General features: G+C 43.1%; 1 protein-coding gene across 1 annotated transcript; it reads left to right on the top strand.

The window, feature by feature from the left end:
* The first annotated feature begins 1,356 nt into the window (after window positions 1-1,356).
* LOC118771518 (vasoactive intestinal polypeptide receptor 1-like) lies at window positions 1,357-18,182 on the top strand. The gene is made up of 13 exons (XM_036519525.1): window positions 1,357-1,440; window positions 5,596-5,704; window positions 9,682-9,789; window positions 10,128-10,228; window positions 10,629-10,726; window positions 11,417-11,549; window positions 12,653-12,806; window positions 13,895-13,955; window positions 14,162-14,231; window positions 14,797-14,888; window positions 16,604-16,733; window positions 17,222-17,263; window positions 17,945-18,182. The coding sequence occupies exons 1-13, from the start codon at window positions 1,357-1,359 to the stop codon at window positions 18,119-18,121; spliced, it is 1,359 nt and encodes a 452-aa protein (XP_036375418.1). The 3' UTR covers window positions 18,122-18,182.
* Window positions 18,183-20,121: the final 1,939 nt, after the last annotated feature.

Below are 20,121 nucleotides of genomic sequence, written 5' to 3' on the forward strand. Positions count from 1 at the left end.
ATCGTCTTAACATGAATGAGAAGACTGGGCTCTATTTGGTTTTCATTCATAATGACTTGAATTCATTACCTCGGGGCCATGAGCCCGCCTGGAATCTTCTTGACCTCGACAGAAATCCACCCCGGCCTGTATCAAAACCGAGATATTTTTAGATGATGAATGCGTGTGTGTGTGTGTGTGCGGTTGGAGGCAGTGGTCGTTATAATTGCCTTTCCTTCTTATAAAATGATAAGCATAAAGGTAAGAGTAGAATGTAGACGGAATAACTGCCTTTCGCTCAGTTTAGGAATATTTTATTACAGGCTGGATTGCTATTGTCGAATCGGGTGTTTGTCATGCTAACGAGTTTTTGTGAGGTACACTACATAACTTTGGCGCCAGAATGGAGTCTTTGCAACAGTAAACAGTAACTGAATGCCAGGACACGTAGTTTGGGGGCAAAATCCCGAAACAGCGATCAGACCAACCCTGCGTGGAAGCGCTTGCAGAATGTTCCTTTGATTAATCCGTTGTCAGATTAAATGTCATATATGTTCAGTTTTGGGCAGTTGCCCCGGAGACAATGGGACATTAAGTTCATATATTCAGAAGCGCGTGTCGCTTTTTGAAGTTGTGATGCTGAAAAACTTAATCAAACCGAGCGGTTATGATAATACCCATGTTTCGCGGAAAGCAGACGTGAACAACGGCCTTTTCAAATTGACACACATACCTGAGGGCTATGCCTGACATTAGAGTCGTAGAAGCGTGAGATATGTTCCTGACATCTCCATCTTTTCGGCATTTGGACAGACGACTGTAAGCCCTTTTTATGCTTGGCAGAGCGCGCTGCATGGGAGGAGGGGTCCTGGACAGGTGGCGAACTTAGCGCCCCAATGAACATATCTACTGTTATATGGCCTACCACTGGTATTAGAAAGAAAAAAAACGCTCTGACTTAGCGCGTTCTGTGCAGCTACTGCAAACGAATGCTGTCTGCTTGAGAGATGCGCGCCTCGCTCCGTCTGTCTGTCTGCGCAGCTGCGCAGCCGGTCTGCTTTGATGATGCCATCGGTGTCCTACTAGTGAGAGCGAGGTCGCGCGCCCAGTGTCTTTGCCAGGCAGCGCGGCTAATGCCGAGAGTGATGGGAGGTGCTGACACAGAGAGATCCAGCGTGGAAACTCTTTAATTCACCTGGGTTTGTTTTACGGACGCCAGTCGGCATTTATTTTCTTTAATTCTCGTAATTGGACTGTTTTTTTCTGCGTTGTAGAAACGGAGATTTAACAAAAGAAAGGGATCAGGGAAAAAAAACGGTATTCTGCAACATAAGATAATTCTGTACCATTCTGTACCTTTTCCCACCTGCACTTTTCATGAGGTTCGTCAAAGCTGCGTCGAGGTCAAGTTTGAAAATACATTTATCATTAGCATGGCTTGCCGTGGTATTTTGGAAACTGGTAAGTTTAACAGCCAAACATGTATGCATGTATTTCTTCAACTTGTGGAATGTGGACGAATAGACGATCCGAATTTAGAAATCGTTTCTCGGTTCTTTAAATTCATCCTGCATGCGTCTCCAAAGGTAAAAAAAAAAACTTAAAAGTGCAATGTCGTGGTAACTTATGTTCTCGTTCGCTCACGAATGAGAGAACCATGTGAAATGATCCAGTTGCTTGGTATTGCTCCGCGTAGTATTGTGTTTGTGGCGTGTTCACACGATCCGCGGTATTCTGTGCATCCTGCTGGTGCTGTGGCTTCATTAGGTGCCCTTTTGTACCGTTGCTCTGTAATTCTCGGTAAGAGCGTCTGCTAATTGACAGAATGCACACGAAAGGTTTTAAGTGGGCGAATCCTGTTTGCACTAGCGAAAAGAAATCATGGTGTTTTTGTGACAGGTCTTCCAAAGGTAAAAAGAAAAAAGATTTGTTCCATATTTGCAAATTCTAGATAGCTAAAAACCATGTAGAATTACGATGTTACTACAATTAAGTCAAATATGATATGTGGTGGCCGTGGTGGTGTGTTATATAAAGGTAATGACATCCTAACTAGTTTTCATTCGCACTAATTGAAAATGTTTGGAATCATGATAGTAATAAATTAGTGAAGCAGGTCACATATCTGTATTCTATGCCAAATATTATAATCACCTCAATGCATATTTTCGAGGCTAACACACAGTATATTGGTGATGATTTGAGAACAAAAAATATTGGCAGCTAAGATTAACATTCATGCTGGCGGTGTGAGCCAACACAATATAGGCCAAACAGCACTGATGCTTTTAAGACAAGAATTCCCACATTTATTTATTTATTTATTTATTCCTTTTTTCTCCAAACCCAATGAGAAAGACTGATGGCCTCAAACAAGGTTGCAATGATGCCATTGCTATATGATAATGTTGCGGGCATATCTACTACATGTGCTGAGCCGAGTGAAAACCAATATTTCATTTTCCGTGTAGGAGAAAATAATGAATGCAACCAACAGTAGACTTCTCATATGTCCAAAGATGGACACTTTATTTTTTTCTGTTTCATCTCACTGAGCACCACTGACATTGCTGCAACTCAGTGCATCTCGCTGGCACATCACAGCGATGCTGAGAGAATGTTCTGTGACAGGAAGAGACTTTCCTTTGAGACATACAGCTGCAAGGGGCTGACTGATGTGTCATCTGACGTGTCAGTTTAGAATCCTGGACATGACGGACAGGTCTCAGCCCGTCAGAAGGTTTTCACAGATGAAATAGCCAGCATGCTGATGGGGAAAGTAGCTGAGATGGCCAGCGTGTTTATGGGAAATGTAGTCAATGGGTGGAGTTTTGCAATTTTGTAGAGGCTTGACTGGTTCAACTGAGGTGTGATTCATTAATATCAGTCACTACTTCTAATTGTGTTCAGATAGGAACTATCATGCAGCTAGCAGGTTTTAAATGCACCGGTGCCCAGAGATACCTACAGAAGTGGATGTTGTCAGTTCATGTAGTCAGTGAAATAAAGCTTTATTTGGCTTGGTTTATTTGGTTTGGCTGTAATAATTTAACATGCTGATTTGGTGTAATGGTTTGGTTGTAATGGTTTTAACGTAGGTTTAGTTGTAATGGTTTGGTTGCAATGGCTTATTGCACTCGCTAACATCACCTGCTAGTTGGTACCTTGCCTGGCCAACCTTTGGAACTTTGGCATGCAGTACTGTATGTTTTTTTCGCTTGTGTTGTATTGTGCCTCACTTGTAAGTCACTTTGGATAAAAGCATCTGCCAAATGAATAAATGTAAATGAAAATTTTATTTTGGTATGTTTTAGAAAGTGGACGGCAGGATGTCCTAGCACAAATATACAAACATAAATGACAAATGTGAACACACGCACATTATTACAAGTAAGTGAATAAAGCTTCAATCTGTTTTATTAACAGTGAAGGTTACTCCCTCACAGAAACACCTACTTAAAATCATTACTCAATGTTAGAGACAAACCCGCAGTGCAGCAGGGTTGAATCCTACCCGCAGGGTAAGTCCTTTGCCGTGGGTGCTCCAGTTATACAGTTCCCTCTACAGAGATGAATAGATTGCACATTTTCGCCTGCTATCCCAGAAGACACTGGGGCAACTGTCATCACACGCTGCTGTGCCAAAGTTGGCTCCCCTGTAAGCAAGGTCTGTGCACACAATCTGACGGCTCGTGGTAACGACTGGCATTGATCGGTCCTGTTATTGCTTACGTTGTCCATATTAGCCATTACTCTAGCTGTTGTCTTAATCACTGTTCTAGGCGACGCACACAGACACACACACACACGCACACGCACACGCACACACACACACACACACACACACACACGCACGCGCACACATACACAAGCACACACACACGCACACACACACAGACACACACACACGCACACGCACACGCACACGCACACACACACACACACAGTCACGCAGGCAGGCATCGATGTACACACTAAACACATCGTCCTCCTTTGCTGTTACAGAAATCACCCTGTTCATGAATCAGTTCTGAGCTAGTGACAGCTTTATTTAGTCACATTCTGCATATTGCGCTAGCCTCGTGAGAGTTATATTTCATTTCTGCCCTCAGGAATTATGAGTTCTGTCGCAAAACACAAAAGCTTTACAGTGACAAGTTACACCTTTTGTATTCTACCTCAGCTGACTGCTGCGTTTTCTGATTATGGAAATATCTCTTTAATGCCCCGCTGAGTGCTATTTTTTATTTTGAAACAGTTTAAAACACTAAATAGGACAGCTATAAAAATCGCTTCCTGAATTAAGGTCAGTGCTCCTGTAGCTTTGTGCCACTCTGGCAAATGTGATTTCGCCTTAACGTAGACATAGGCTTTTTTAGAGCATATGTGCTTAGATTTGTTTAATGTAGTATAACAGGTAGATGCCAGCGGATGGCCGTGGGATAGGTTTCTGTCCCTGTGGGTTTAAAAACCAGAATCTCAGGGAGAGCAGGTCCATAGGGGCATGTGTAAGAGGAGAGCTTCCTGTGTGAAATGGCATTGATGTGTAACAGCGCCCCCTGTGGGTCAGCGTCCTGTCTTGCAGTCAGCCCCACCCCTAAACCGCTGCCCAGTTTCTTTGGTCATCGTTCAAAGGCCACCGTTGGAGCTCCACTTAGCTGCACCTGGTGGTAGCGTTGACTGGGAGGACGGTGCGTGGTTGCCATGGTTGCCAGAGACTGATAGCTCTTAGCGGAGAGTGCATCCATACTTTATCTTACGCGGAGACTGATTAATGGAGAGCATCAATATTCTGACCCAAAATCACCTGGAGGGGCACGATCTGTCTGGGGCCTGCCTCGCCGTGACTGATGTAGGGGTCCAGCAGAACTTGGGGGTGTGAGCGGAGCAGGACGGGGCTGCAGAGTCACCCGCACTGTCCTTAATCGCTCCGCAAGGTCAGCCCTATCGCGGACCACCCCAGGTGTTGCTGGCTGTTATCGTGACGCCCTAATGCCCTCATCTGTCAGGTGGAGTGCTAAGGCCATGTGATTTATCATAATACTTTTGGATGGTGGGTGCGTTCTGAACTTGAATGGGTGCGTCTGCAGCAGTGTGTTTGAACCCTAGACTCAACTTGTAGACGCAGACTCATTTCTCATGGAGTTTTTAATGCGTCTCCTCTTCCTCTTTCTTCTTTCTCCTCTCTTCTCTCATCGCCTCTCTTCGAATCCTCGTCTCCTCTTCTCTCCCCTTCTCTCCCCTTCTCTCCTTATCTCTTCTCTCGTATCTCCCTCCTCTCCTCATCCTCCCCCTTCTCTGTCTCCTCCTCTCCTCTCCTCCCTTCTCTTCTTATCTCTCTCCTCCCTCCTCCTCTCCTCTCTTCTCCTCTCTTCACTTCTTCCTCCCCCTTCTCTATCTTCTCTCTTCTCTCTTCTCTCCCCCTCGCCCTTTATCTCTTCTCTTCCCATCCTCCTCTCGTCTCCTCTCTTCCTTAAATGTTAGGTATTTCTACGCTGGATAATGTTCAGTTGTTTGAGACATGCCCGTTTTGAGCAAGTGAGCACTATGGCTGTGGTTACTGCATTGCTGGATGGTGGGATTGCTGATGGCTCGTGTCTCCTTTTCCCCCTGAAGGCCGGGGCGATCCACCCAGACTGTGCTATAATCTCCCAGCACATGAAGGCCCAGGAGCTTTGTCTGCTGGCAAGAAGGAAGGAAGCACAGAACAGAACAGGGGTGGCAGGTACGCTCGCTCACAGACACGTCATCCTGGGTCCCCAAAGCTCCTGGAGGAAGATCCAGGGAAACGTTAATTGGTTGAAGGTTAAAAGGTTAATTATTACTTGGCTGTTTCCCAGATTACCGAAATTTAATTTCAAGTTCCTGTGTGATATGTAGTAAACTGGAATAAACTGCTGTGAATCCTAGCAACTGATAAAGTTAATCATTAGACAAGGTAATTAACTTTGGTAATTAATTAGATAAACACAGGCATGATCGCTTTTATTGTAGTGCAAACAGCTGAAACAGGAAGAGGTGGCAAACAATATACATAAGCAGAAAGCTGATATCAATATGTGGAGCGATATACACCTTGTGAACTCTACACAGATGGGCATAACGTATTTTGCTCCACATGCACTGTCTTTGAATAAAACCAGGAAAAATCTATCATATGTGAGCACTTAACTTCAAAAAACAGCAAAGGAAACTAGAGTTTGACAGCAGTGAAATAGCGTCCCCCGGCAATAAATAGAACGGAACGAGAGTAGATTGCCAAAAAAGCGTGATGAATGATTTAATGTAGGCATTTGTATCCACAAACATTTGCTTGGAAAACGTATCCTATCCTAAAGTATGTGCATTCATCAACAGCTGTGAGATAAGACAGGAAGGGCTGCAGTTGCAACAGCGGATCAATTTGAGAGGGAATATGTACCGAAAATAATCAACCCACATAATCAAAATCTTCCGGAACAGTTTCAAACATCTTACAGTATCTGTCTATTTGTCTGTCTAATATCCACGGTATATATATCAAAAACATCAGAATTGAAAATTATTTGGGCAAAAAATACAGTTTTTATTTTTGTCTTTATTTTACAGTTTTATTCTTAAAATCATTTTTTTTTTTGCATGTGATGCTCCAGTGACAAAGACAAACTCATTTCATTTATAGGTTCAAGCCGTGTAAATGGATTAGCCGTGGGCAGTGCCAGCTGCATTCTCCAGGCATGGAATGACATTGTTAGTGGCTTGTTGCCTAACTCATTCCACTTAACATGCAAGGCCCACATTGTAGCCCTTGCCAGCGTTATCTGGCCAGCTAATCTCCCGAAAGTGGGCAAGATGACTGCTCCTGTCGACAGAAGTGCTCAAACACCGCCCCAGCAGGGAAACGGTTTAAAGTGCTCGTACAGGAGGGAGCTGAGAAGGGCTGTACGCTGCGTGAGGGATCACATGGTTTTCTACTACATGAGTGCGTTTACATTACATTACGTTACTGTCATTTGACAATAATGACTCTCTTATCCAGAGCGGCTTACATAGATTACAGTTTCATCCATTTGTACAGCTGGGTTAAGTACCTTGCCCAAGGGTACAACAGCAATGGACCAGCGTGGAATTGAACCAGCAACCTTTCGGTTACGAGCCCTGTTCCTTACCACTGTGCTGCACTGTGCCTTTACTTTACATCGCCCCAAAATAATCTGGGGCTCATATTTTGAGCAAAAAATCAGGGGGTAAAATTGGCTGTTAGATTCAGAGTTGGTCTGAATGTAAGAACAGATAAAAGACAGCTCTCTCGTCGGTCCCAGAGTCATTCTCGCAGCCTCACGGCCCTTCGAATGAGGCCGACGGTGAGCGCGACGATACCGACATAACGGGGCCACCAGGGCGGCGGCAGCCAATCTCCCGCCGAAACGTCAGGGGACCGGCTGAAAGGGATCTCTGAGCCGACTCCAGAAGACGCTGTTAGATGAAAACTAATTGTGACCATTAACGGGCCATGGTCTCATTCCCTCGCAGATCTATAAATAGAGAGGCTATAAATAGAGGCTCATCTGAAGGAGGGAGAGCAGAGCGAATGCGGGGTCCCGGGAGGAGGCAGGCGAACGAGAGACACAGGAAGGTCCTGAGACTGAAACGATTCACCCCTGATGTGTGAGGTTGCTGCCGTGCCTCTCCCTCCCTCTCTTGCTTTTCCACCCCCCCCCCCCCCAACTCTATTTCCCCTTCCTCTCCTTCTGTGTTTCTCCCCCCATCTCTCCCTCTTCCCCTTCCCTTTCTCCTTTTCTCCCTCTATCTCTGTTAACCTCAATGGTCTGTACTTGCACAAAATGCATTATGTAAATACTGCGAAAGTATAATATGCAGTACAACAAAATGCATTGATAACACCAAAATGTGTATTTCAGCCAGTGACCATATTCACAGGTTATATACTGTAATTATAATGAGGATTATTGTGCATGCAATGTGTATCTAATCATGTAGCAGTTATCAGTGAGTGTCCTGTGGGTGTTTGCCGTCCCTGGGGCTGTGACATGCAGAAATGTACTGTGCTGCTGGTAGGCCTGTTGGTCCTGCCCTAAAACGTTTTTCAAATTTTGTCATGAAAGTGAAATTATTCCTCATTCAAGAAAATGTTTTCTTTTCTTCCTGAATATTTTCACAATGTAAGAGGACAGGCTTTTTCTTTCTGCGGTTCAAGGATTACATCTAATCATGTCAGCATGACAGGAGTTATCCATAATGATGTCTGACATTGGTTATATATCATGTGTTCACCTCACATGCCCAAAGTTATTATTCTCATGGAGAATGTGACTCCCACAGCCTAAATGCGCAAGCACATCAGATGCGGAAAATGGCTGAGTCCTCTGTGATTCAGCTGGAATGAGCTGAAATCCTCAAATTACCTCAGGAACGAAGCAGTGGAGATGAAACATATATAATTCATGTCTTCTAGGAAAAGTAGTTCAGTGTCCATGAATCAGAAAACACTCAATGCCTGTAATTAAATGCAGTATTAATCTGGGATGCAAAGGGCCAAAAATAGATCAAATAAGCTGAGGGAAGATCACACACTGAAGAACTGATTTAAAGCTATTACTAAGGGGAGAAATCTTATACATAATTTTATTGTCAATGTCTCTGTCATAATTGGCATAGTTTTCTGTGTGGGAAAGGAAACGTTTAAATTTGTTGTCTTGAGAAAATAAATCTGTAAACAACATGATATCAGCATGTTCTGTTTCAGAAATAAAGACCTTTGTGTCCAAACACTTATTTCTTGTGCGGCTAGGAATAGATGGTGGTGTAGCAATGTATAAATATTTTATCATCTGTGCTGTTGATGTTATGAAAATGATCAGAGATTCATACAAGCCCTGAGATACTGAGACTCACCCTACTCTGAAATTGACCTCAGCAAGCCTGAGGACCGAGGGAATCGGGGAATCGAGGGAATCACCACAGTCCGTTGACTGAATCATGCTTTCATAGCGAAGGCTTTTTTTTTTTCTCCGCTTCTTGCAGGGCAGTGGTTTTTGTGGCCTGTGTCTTGTCATCTGTGAAAGATCCCATGTGTGAGTGCCCAGTTTCATTCTGGGAAAGCTCGCAGTCCAACCAAAATACCAGTCAGTGATTTAGATCTGCCTTCTCCTGAACACAGGAGATGTAGCCCTTTGCGGAGTCACATGGATCTTTGCCTGCATTCAAATACAGCACCGCCTGGCTCAGCCCGGTACTGTCACGACTGAAACCAGTGAAGCACCTTTCCCACGCTCTGTGCTCGGCTTTTCAAGAGTGGTCGTGACTCGACGGGGCCATCGATCTCCAGTCGAGTGGGAAACCCTATTTTAAGGGAGCTGCACCGGAGCAGTTGGTCTGCATGGTTTCGCATGCGGTCTTTGCCATCTGCAATCATTCTGTCATGTCTTTCCGGGTCAGATTTTCTTTCTGCGCCAGATCCTTGTGAAAATAAGAACTTTAACATAAGGGGATGTATTTCTATATATTACATGTATTTATGTATGTCAATATATGTCGTATATTATTGAAAGTAAACATATCAGCTGTTGCTGCATATATCATGCAAGTGGTTTAGCATAATATGGCCACATACTTTTACTCCATACGGTGTGCATCTTAAAGGAAGTGTGGTGGAGGGGAGAGAGACAGGCAATGACCCGATCTGTCTCCTTTGTCACTCAGGGTGTCGTACGGAATGGGATGAGGTCCGCTGTTGGCACAGGGCGGACGTGGGGCAGGTGGTGAACGTGTCCTGCCCGGAGATCTTCCAGCACTTCACAAACAATCAAGGTGAGGGACCACTTTGAGTGACTGCAACTCTGACTGGCTGCAGTTCTGACTGACAAGCAGCAGCAGTGTCTATAGTGTTAGCCTCCTTGCCAGGCGGCAGTGGGCTCAAGCAGTTTAGGCAGTGTTGGGGGGGGGGGTTGGTGTTTGTCCTGTGCTGGATCTCAGTGGAAATGAGCCACAGGGTATCAGACATCGAAGTATGGATCTTTGGATACAGGAAAATATATCAAGGCATCTCCACTTTCACGTTTTATTACCTGCATCCATTTCAAAGTGTAATGTGATGTGATGCATTGGGCGTGGTTGATCGGAATGTTCAGCGTGTCCCTCGTCCCCAGGGTACGTGTTCCGGAACTGCACAAGGGACGGATGGACGCACCTGTCCCCACCCTACGAGGAGGCCTGTGACCTCAGCGGGGACATGGAGCCTGGGTCGGAGGTTCGCCAGTTAAACCCAACAAGTCAAAACCCCGCTGTTCCCTAGTGTTTAAGAGACGCGATAAAGAACAGGGGTGGGCAACACGTTTAACCACATAATGATGTCACTTTCAGTGAGATAACTGCTGAAAGTCTGAGAGTGACAGTAACTCTATGCATACCCTCTCTGAATTAAATATTGACAGCTTGTAACAAATACACAACATGAGTGGTGTCTAGATGCTAACAAACACTCTTTTTTGAAATGGCAAAACTATCCGGAAAACAGAACACAGTCTCAGTTATTCTCATTGCGGATGGCCCCAGCATCGGCAGAAGTAATCACCGATGGCACCAACATTTTGATGTTGAAGGCAAACTAAATCTGCATTTTGATATGGGACGAATGTCCTCTGTTTCAGATGGCGTACTTTTCAGCTTTCAGACAGGTGTATACCACCGGCTACGCCACGTCACTCGTCTCTCTGATAACAGCCATCTTCGTGTTCACAGCTTTCAGGTAAGGCATGGCCCACCAGTGCAGTGCTGAATACTGTTAGTGATTATCAGTAATGGCAGAGTGGGTGGAGCCGCCATACTCTGTCAGTCACTGAATCATATCAATCATAATCATATGAATCAAAGACTCTACTGTCTATTGCAAAATACAGTGATTGGATGATAGCACATGCTAGCTCTACCCATTTTGAGGTTCATGAAGCCTCTCATATCCCCATTTATGCTTAGCATGTTTTTTTCTGGTTTTTATACAATTGCTTTCATTAATACGATGTGGTGCACCAAAAGTAAAAAAAAAAAAAAATCTTTCTTAGATTCACCAATAGTTGATGGCAAGACACCGTGGTAGTTATTGTAAATGCCGAGGTAAGGTGAGACAGCCCTGGACTTTGTGCATCTGAAGGTGATGGGATTAAACATCGTCTGCCTTGTCAGTCACATTTATGTTCGGCCACACTGGCAATCTCTTACAAAACCTCAGTCTGACATAGCAGGTCAGCGGTGAGGGCCGGATGTCAGGCAAAACAAATAAACAAAAAAAAAAAACTATGCAGTGACATTTTTAGAACACCTACAAGGACGGCGGAGATTGTGTGAGACCAGCGTTTGCCACTGGCCTTGAAACGACCCCTCCAGTCCGGCTCCAGGGAGGAGGTGCCTTACTTTGTTGTACTGTGCTACCTCCGAACAGGAAGTTCCACTGCACCCGGAACTACATCCACATGAACCTCTTCGCCTCCTTCATCCTGCGGGCCAGCGCGGTCTTCATCAAAGATCGGGTGCTCTTTGCGGACGAGACCCTGGACCACTGCTTCATGTCCACTGTGAGTCGGGTCTGACTACAGGCCTGTGAGCTATGTGACAGAAGGCGCATGGAGCTTTGAGTGAGAAAAGGGGACACTGATGTTCTGGAGTGGAGAAACACATAAAGGAAATTCACTGACATCACGCCTAACTAAATCTCAGGCACTCTGCATGCTATCTCAACAAAATGGCTTGCAGCATGCAAGAAGTATTGTAAGGACTACATAGAAAATGGCATGCAACATTTTAAACAAATACAAAAAAAATTACGACAATAACACAACATAGTACAAAAGTTATGGGTTGGAGATAGTGATTTTTATGGTGTCTTTATGGTAATGTACACATACATTATATGAATCCTCTTCACTGGCTGAGAATTCTTCTGTAGTTTAGTAGAGCTGAGCTTAAGAAATGAAGACTGAGGTAATCAGTCATAGTTTTGAGACACCTGAAAGCTAGGATAGGAGCTTGAGGATCATAAAAAGATGAGCATTGATAAAAATGTCTGGTATTTATCACGGTGTATTTTCAGAAAGGTAAGCCATGCAGACAAAGACAAGAAATCAGGGATTAAATTGATCGAAGACATAAAATAGGGCACCTATCACAATTTGACAAAACCACTCAGTGCTTGGACCAAAAAAAAAAAAAAACATCAAAAATCTTTTCCTGAAAGAAGATATATATATATGCTATCTTTTCTTTATTGTTAGTTTCCTCCAGATAAAGCCGTTGTGATGGCGAGGTGATTATGTTACCCAAGCTGCTCACAATGAAAACAGCGCACCACTACAAAATGGAGAAAAGAATGGAACTGCAGAGCCGAGGGAGACATTGTAGAAATACTTTAAAATAAATATGGAATAAATTTCATCATTTGTAAACAATATGACTTCGCTTTCTGCAATGCTATTAAAATCAAAATACAAAATTCAAAAACATTTTTTTTAGGCAGAAGAAAACCAGGAACAAAATAAATTATTTCTGTTGCTGTATAATCATGGGTGTGAATAAATATGGCGAGTGCTGTATGTAAAATTGATATTTCAGACTTTCCATTCCTTTACGCTTCAGCCTTCTTTTTATTTATAATTTATTTCTTTATTTTTCTGTGGCGCAGATTGCCTGTAAATCTGTGGTGGCCTTCTTCCAGTTCAGCATCTTGGCCAATTACTTCTGGCTGCTGGTGGAGGGGATGTATCTGCAGACTCTTCTGGCTCTGGCCTTCGTCTCTCAGAGGAAGTACTTCTGGTGGTACATCCTGATAGGCTGGGGTCAGTAGTAACCCTGCTGTGTCTCTGCTGCATATACACGGATTCTGTGTATGCCTACACATTGCTCTCACCTGTGCTGCACATTTACCCTTACGTGTGTTGTACATGGCTTACACCTGTGGTACATGTATCTCTGCTGTGCACTGCATACATATGACACATATCACTGCTACACATGGCTGATATCACCCCTACACATGGCTGCTATCACTGCTCCAGATGGCCCATATCTCAGCTATACATGGCCTGTATCTCTGCTACACATGGCCCGTATCTCTGCTATACATGGCCCGTATCTCTGCTATACATGTCTGATATCATTGATATCACTGCTACACATGGCCCATATCTCTGCTATACATGGCCTGTATCTCTGCTGTGCACTGCATACATATGACACATATCACTGCAACACATGGCCTGTATCTCTGCTACACATGGCTAATATCACTGATATCACTGCTACACGTGGCCCATATCTCAGCTATACATGGCCCATACCTCTGCTGTACATGCCCTGTATCTCTGATACACATGGCTGATATCACTGATATCACTGCTACACATGGCTGATATCACTGCTACACATGGCTGCTATCACTGCTCCACATGGCTGATATCACTGCTACACACGGCTGATATCACTGCTACACATGGCTGCTATCACTGCTCCACATGGCTGATATCACTGCTACACATGGCTGCTATCACTGCTACACATGGCTGATATCACTGCTACACATGGCTGCTATCACTGCTCCACATGGCTGATATCACTGCTACACATGGCTGATATCACTGCCACACATGGTGTGTGTCTGACACTTTACCCCGAGGCATGCTGCACATCAACCAAATATGTGCGACACTACTGGAATGTGTGCAATGCATCACCTGTGAGCACTGCGGGGTGTGACTGAAATGGATTTTGCCCATATAATGTTGTAAACCTTGCCCATAGGTGTTCTACAGATCACAGCATGTGCCGAATCTGTCTACTACTAACTGCCTTGCTTCCCACAGGCACACAAACGTAAATGTCAGGCAAAACTGCAGACCAGAAACGACTCCTTATACATCTCTTTCAGGTTTCCCTTCAGCTGTGCTAGCAGTGTGGGTGCTGACAAGAATGTTTTACGATGATAGGGGGTAAGAATTTTGCCTTGCTTGCTATTTGAATATGAAATCAATCAACAAACTCAATGGGCTAAGCTACATCAGCTTTTTAAGGCTTCTCTTTTCATTTTCAGTAATTAAGGTGTTGGTATGCGGCTTTGTAATTTATAGCGTATTCAATGTGTTTTGATAGCAGTTAATCTTGTTTTATGATTGAAATAAAAGGCTTGTTGTTACAGATGCTGGGATGATACAGAGAATGTGACTGTTTGGTGGATCATTAAAGGGCCCATAACTTTGTCTTTGCTGGTGAGTATATGTGGATTGCTGTACCCCTTCTCAAGAAAAAAATGTTTTTGTGTAACTTTGTCCACATTTTCATTGTTTTAAGAACTAAGTGTATATTCCACTATAAACTGTCATTATAATTACATTTGAACTCAGTAATGAGTCAATAAATTAGTATTAGGTTACTCATTATTCACTTTATGCAGTTGTGTCCACTGGAGATCCACAAGGACCTCGTGGTTGCACCAACTCTGTTTTTATTTAATTACATAATGGGAGTTGGTGATTAGATGGTATCTGGAATCTCCTGTTGTTCCGGCTGTCCAATCAGCTGCTGGTTCAGACAAACCTCTAAAACCTGCAGGTCTCCAGTAACAGGATTGGACACAGCTCATTTCCTAAATTTTACATAAATCATAATTTAATTCTGGCATTAGTAACGCTGACTGAGAACTGATTTTGGATTCAGTCATTTGTTATTTGTATTAATGAACTGTTGAACTGAACTGTTAACCACCCTGAAGTTTAATCCTTAAATAAACCCCCCCCCCCACCCCAACCCCACCCCCCCCCCACCACGCTGAAGATCAACTTCCTCATCTTTATCAACGTCATTCGCATCCTGGTTCAGAAGCTCAAGTCTCCAGGTGTGGGTGGGAGCGACGCAGGTCACTTCACGTGAGTCTCCAGGAAACTGTCGCCGTGTTCACCTTTTGAGCCTGCCCCAGAGTGTGGGTTCCACCGACCCGCTTTAGTTGTTTGTGTGCTGCACTAATGCCCTCAAAATGTGTGTGTGTGTGTGTGTGTATATATGTATACATACAGGATATGTGTATGTAATCATATGCAAATCTGCAGTTTGATTTGGAATGTGTGTCATAGGAGAATAATGACCAAAGCATGGTCAAGGATGCAGTGTAGTCAACAAATAACCGGTGCCGTGATGAAATTCTTGGACCCCCTAGTCAAATAGCACAGCTCCTGGCAACCATAGGACACCCCTATCTACAACATGAAAGTTAATCCTTTGAATCTCTGAAAGCACCCTATGGAAACTCAACCCATCATACCAAACATATTTCTGCTGCCATCTTGTGGACAGCACTGCACATTACAGTACATTCCAGGGGAGGCAAAGCACCTGCAACATGCTGAAATCCCAGTCGCCTTCTGATACCATGTACCAGTGAAAAACGTGGCAAAAACTTAAACAGCAGAACACGATGACTTTGCGAGGTCCAGCTAAATGTTTTTCCTAGATCTCACAATGCCTTAAAACTGCATGAACTCTCACCCTAGAAGATTTTAAGTTCAGTCTTATCTGAAGAGAGCTGTTGTCTTTTTTCATGAGATGAATGTTAAAAGTAGGATCCAACATCTTCAGCGCTCTGCTGGTAGGGCCTATCAGTAGAAAACCATGGTTAGATACTTAGAAACTTCAGTTCCTTTATGCTGTGGTCTGGCTGCGTTTCAGGCAATGCGGTGACCCATATCAATGTGGACCTCAGACCCAGAAACATAAGTTATTATATAACCAGATTCATTTGTGATTTTTTTTTCTCCTCTGGGGTCTAGTTCTAATACCCTGATGCGATGTCAAAATGTCACATTTAGCATCGAGTATGGTAATTAGCCACTGGCATTGGGGCTACATTTGTGATGTAATCTTACTTGAAGGGATCTCTAGAGAGGGAAGAAGAACTGATCTCCAGAATGCAGCAGTGTCACAGTTTTCAGTGTGGTTGAATCAGAGCTTATTGTGAGGATCAGTGCCTAGAACAAAGGAATGTGAACCTGAGGGACATTGGTTCCAAACCCGATTAACACACCAGATCATGCAGGGACGTTGTCTGAGCCACACCACAGGAATGTGGATTTGAAGCTCGTACTGTTCTGGGGTTTGTGAACATAGCACTCTGAGTTTTCATTGAGCAAAAATCCCTGCGGCATAAAAAGTTCAGGATGATTTATTCTTAGTTACAGAATAAATCATTAAAGTCAATGTATGCTGCTCTGACTAAGGGTTGTTAAAAGTTAATATATGCATTATTACATATGAATTTGTTTGTGAAATAATATAAAAGATATATAACCTTTAATACATACCTAGAACTTTTCATTGTGGTTTAAATATCCATACTCTTATTTTAAAGACAGCAGTACAGACCTCATTCATTTAAATAGATTATGTTTATCCAGGTACTTCTCCTGATTATAACAGATGGCTTATAGCATTTATCCAGTACTTCTTCTGGCTGTAGCAGATGCTTTTCAGCGTTAATCTAGCGTCTCTTCTGGTTGTGGAAGATGTTTTACAGCATTTATCTAGCATTTCTGCTAGTTGTAGAAAATGACTTACATCATTTATGTAGTGTCTCTCCTGATTTGGACAGGAGGCTCGCCAAGTCCACCCTGTTCCTGATCCCGCTGTTCGGGATGCACTACACGGTGTTTGCGTTCCTGCCCGAGAGCATGGGCGAGGCCGCCCGCCTGTACATCGAGCTGGGCCTGGGCTCCTTCCAGGTAAACCGGGGGGGTCATGGGATCCAGTCCCACTGGGAATGCTGGTGTTTAACCCCAGCGTTGTTGTCGTGTGAAGTCCATGAGAGTAAACGTGGTGCACAGAATATGTTGTAAACTGCCTTGGCTCAGGGTGTTAGTAGTACAAATACACCATGTTTACATTGGGATTCAGATAGATGGCTTGAATATCTGAGGGTCAGATTCAAACAATTTCTCATCTGCACACACACACACACACACAAATTGTAAAGTACCTGCTTTACTTTGACAGTGGTAAATTTAGGCAATATTATGTTCAGGCTAGATAAAAAGAGATAACTTGTGTAATTTAGAATTGACACAGAAATGCTAAAATGCTTTCTTTCATAACTTATTCTTTCACTTTAGCTTTCCAGGACATGAATTAAATGATCCTCCGTGTCATGTGTCGTGCAGTGGTACAATAGTCTGTCCAATGGTAGGTAACAGACATCTTCACTGTTTTTAAGGGCTTCGTGGTGGCCTTGCTCTATTGTTTCCTGAATGGGGAGGTGAGTACTTCATCAGCACTTGTTTTGTGTAATCCACTTTCATACTGTGCATGTATGGCTTTATTGATACTACACTGGTCATTTGAAATGCTCAACCGAACAAGATAAAGCAATGCAAATAACTCACAATAATGTCCTGAGTGGAGTGCACTGTGTGACCTTGTTGGGGGAGGAGTGTAGCTGAGCGGGACTCTGTTTCAGTGGGATGGTGGTTCTGGGGCTCAGCCGGTTCTGTGTCGCTGGAGAGGGGTGTCTCTAGAGTGGGTCGGTATTTCTGGTATATGAGCAAGGCTTTGTAGTGAGAAATGGGTGTAGTTTAAGAGAATGGTGTTGTTTATTGGCTGAAGGGGTGCTGTTAGCATTACATGCTTCTTCTGGCATTGAATCAGAGTATTAGTGCTTTTATTATTAGATATTACAATTGTCTGAGCAGCATAGTGTATAAGGTTAGGGGGCTCTGTGTCAGGTATTGGAGCAGTGTTGTGTATTGGTCAGAAAGTGCTGTGTCAGGTAGTTGACCAAGGCTGTGTATTTGGTTAGAAAGTGCTGTGTCAGGTAGTTGACCAGCACTGTGTATTTGGTCAGAAAGTGCTGCGTTAGGTATTGTAGCAGTAACTGTGTGTTGGCTACAGGGGGCGCTGTTGGTGGGGGGGGTCACCCTGTTTCATGGCCTCCCTGCAGGTGCAGGCTGAGGTGAGGAAGAAGCTGTGGAGCTGGCAGATGCAGGGGCGCCTGAGGCTGGCCAAAAAACGCAAGCCCCCCTTCACAGAGTCCAGCGTCATCACCCAGGTCACCGCCCCCGAGAAGCCTGGCGCCAAAGTGCCTGCCGAATGTCCTGTCGTCATATCCGCTATCTGACCTCGGCTAAGAGGGGACGGCACATGCTCAGGGGTCACAGAAACGTTGGCGTTTGCTGGCCGGTGACAGGGGAATGCCGCTGTTTCAAGTCTGGAGTGAATGGCAGGTCTTCAGCAGCAGTGGGTGGTTTGGGGGTTAATGACACCCTTATTTTTACCCATCATGCACTAGCGATGAGCCCGAATATTTGATTATTGACATATTCGACCACAAGATCACAAGACCAGCGGGTCATGGTGCTGTCAAAGTAAAGCCTAAAAAGAGTACAGAGTAAGTCCAGAAGAAAAAAAAAAACTTCATGTGGTGTCATACATATATTTTTTTAGGTAGAAAGCAAGGTGCAATTATTAGAATATGTCATCGTGAGAGCCGGGGAATATTTGAATATCAAGTTAATTAAAGCATTAAATGCAAAAGCCATGTTCACATTTAGCATATCCTACATTTCAGGCTGAGTATCCCAGAATGCAATGCTGCAGTACATAAACATACATGAATGGCCTACAGTTATATTATCACTGTAAGGGACATATGCTGGTGACCCTGTGTTCACCAGCGCGACTAGAGACTAGGGCACCTTGCTTTCCTGTGGGTGGTCTTAATATTCATAATAAGCATTAACTGTCAGAAACTGAATATGTGAACTGATTTAAATGTATATACACTTTCAGTACAGTTTTCTGCCTGTGTTTCATCTACCAGTCCAGCCTCAGATAGTGGGTATGCTACAACTATGTGCTGTCAGTAGAGTCTGTGCATTAGATGTCCTAGTGTGTATTTGTGTTCAAAATGCTACAGTAGACGTTTTGGTCCTCACCCAGTGTACAAAGCCTTGTTTTTTGTAAATAGAGAAGAACAGAATAACAAAATGCAGTTGACCTTCAATTACATGCATAGTTTTCCCTCTCATTGTTCAATGTGTCTGTAGTTGAAATGACTGCATCTGGAGCACTAGACTGTACAAGTACTTCATTGTTTAGCTGTGCGTGTGGATGTTCACACCATGTTGTATATTTTTGTATATGAATAATTGTACATTAATTGCACTCATACCATTTAAATATGAGATAACCACTTCTCTAAAACAAGATAGAACTATAATAGGGTACAGTTAAACTATTTTTCACTGCACTTTGCATCATTAAAAATGCATTGTTGATGTTTAGTTCAAAGTTAATACATATTAATATATGTGTTATAAAGGTTGTATGGCTATGACCTTAATAACACATTTACTAATATTTATCAATGTTGGACCAAAAAATGCAAAATGTGGCTCTTAATTCTTGACTGCTCATTTAAATTGCATCCTATTCCAAAGTGCAGCCCAACATTGTGAGTGAGAAGTATTTCAGTGTTCTCCACTATGGACATACAAGTTTCATATTCTTACATCGAAATGTAAATTCTGTAGAGAACTGCTAAAATATACAATTGAAAAGTATTTAGATGAAACAATTATTTGATATATACTTTTCCATTGGTATGACTGTGAATAGATTATAATTATATGACTAAAATGTATAGCCAATATGTTCAGCTCAGCTATGGATTTGTAATATAGAAAAACTAAGGCTGTTCATTAAGCTTAGTGATACTCAGTATGTGTTTGTAAGAGACTGTGTGTCAACAGTTTTGTAAAATGGAGTGTGTCTGGAGCAAATTTACTCTATTCATGTTTACATTAATTAATTATTAATAATTAATAATAATTACACTCGTAAACACATTGCTACTGTACCTATTAATGGAGTATGGCTTATTTCTAAAGTAGGTAGCAAATGGAAAGCAGGAATGAAACTGAACGTGTGAAAATATTTAAAAACTGCCATCTTTTGAAATTATTAACAATACTAAAATAAGTCTCATTTAATAGGTAGTAACATATATGAAATATTTTTTAAGAACTAGCACAAGAGACACGCAGCCCAGCGATGTTACTTCCTGCCCTGGCTGCCTGTGGAGACACCTAAAGGAGACGCTCACACCTGAGATCTCAC

Source organism: Megalops cyprinoides, chromosome 24 (assembly GCF_013368585.1).
Source record: "Megalops cyprinoides isolate fMegCyp1 chromosome 24, fMegCyp1.pri, whole genome shotgun sequence".
Taxonomy (NCBI): domain Eukaryota; kingdom Metazoa; phylum Chordata; class Actinopteri; order Elopiformes; family Megalopidae; genus Megalops; species Megalops cyprinoides.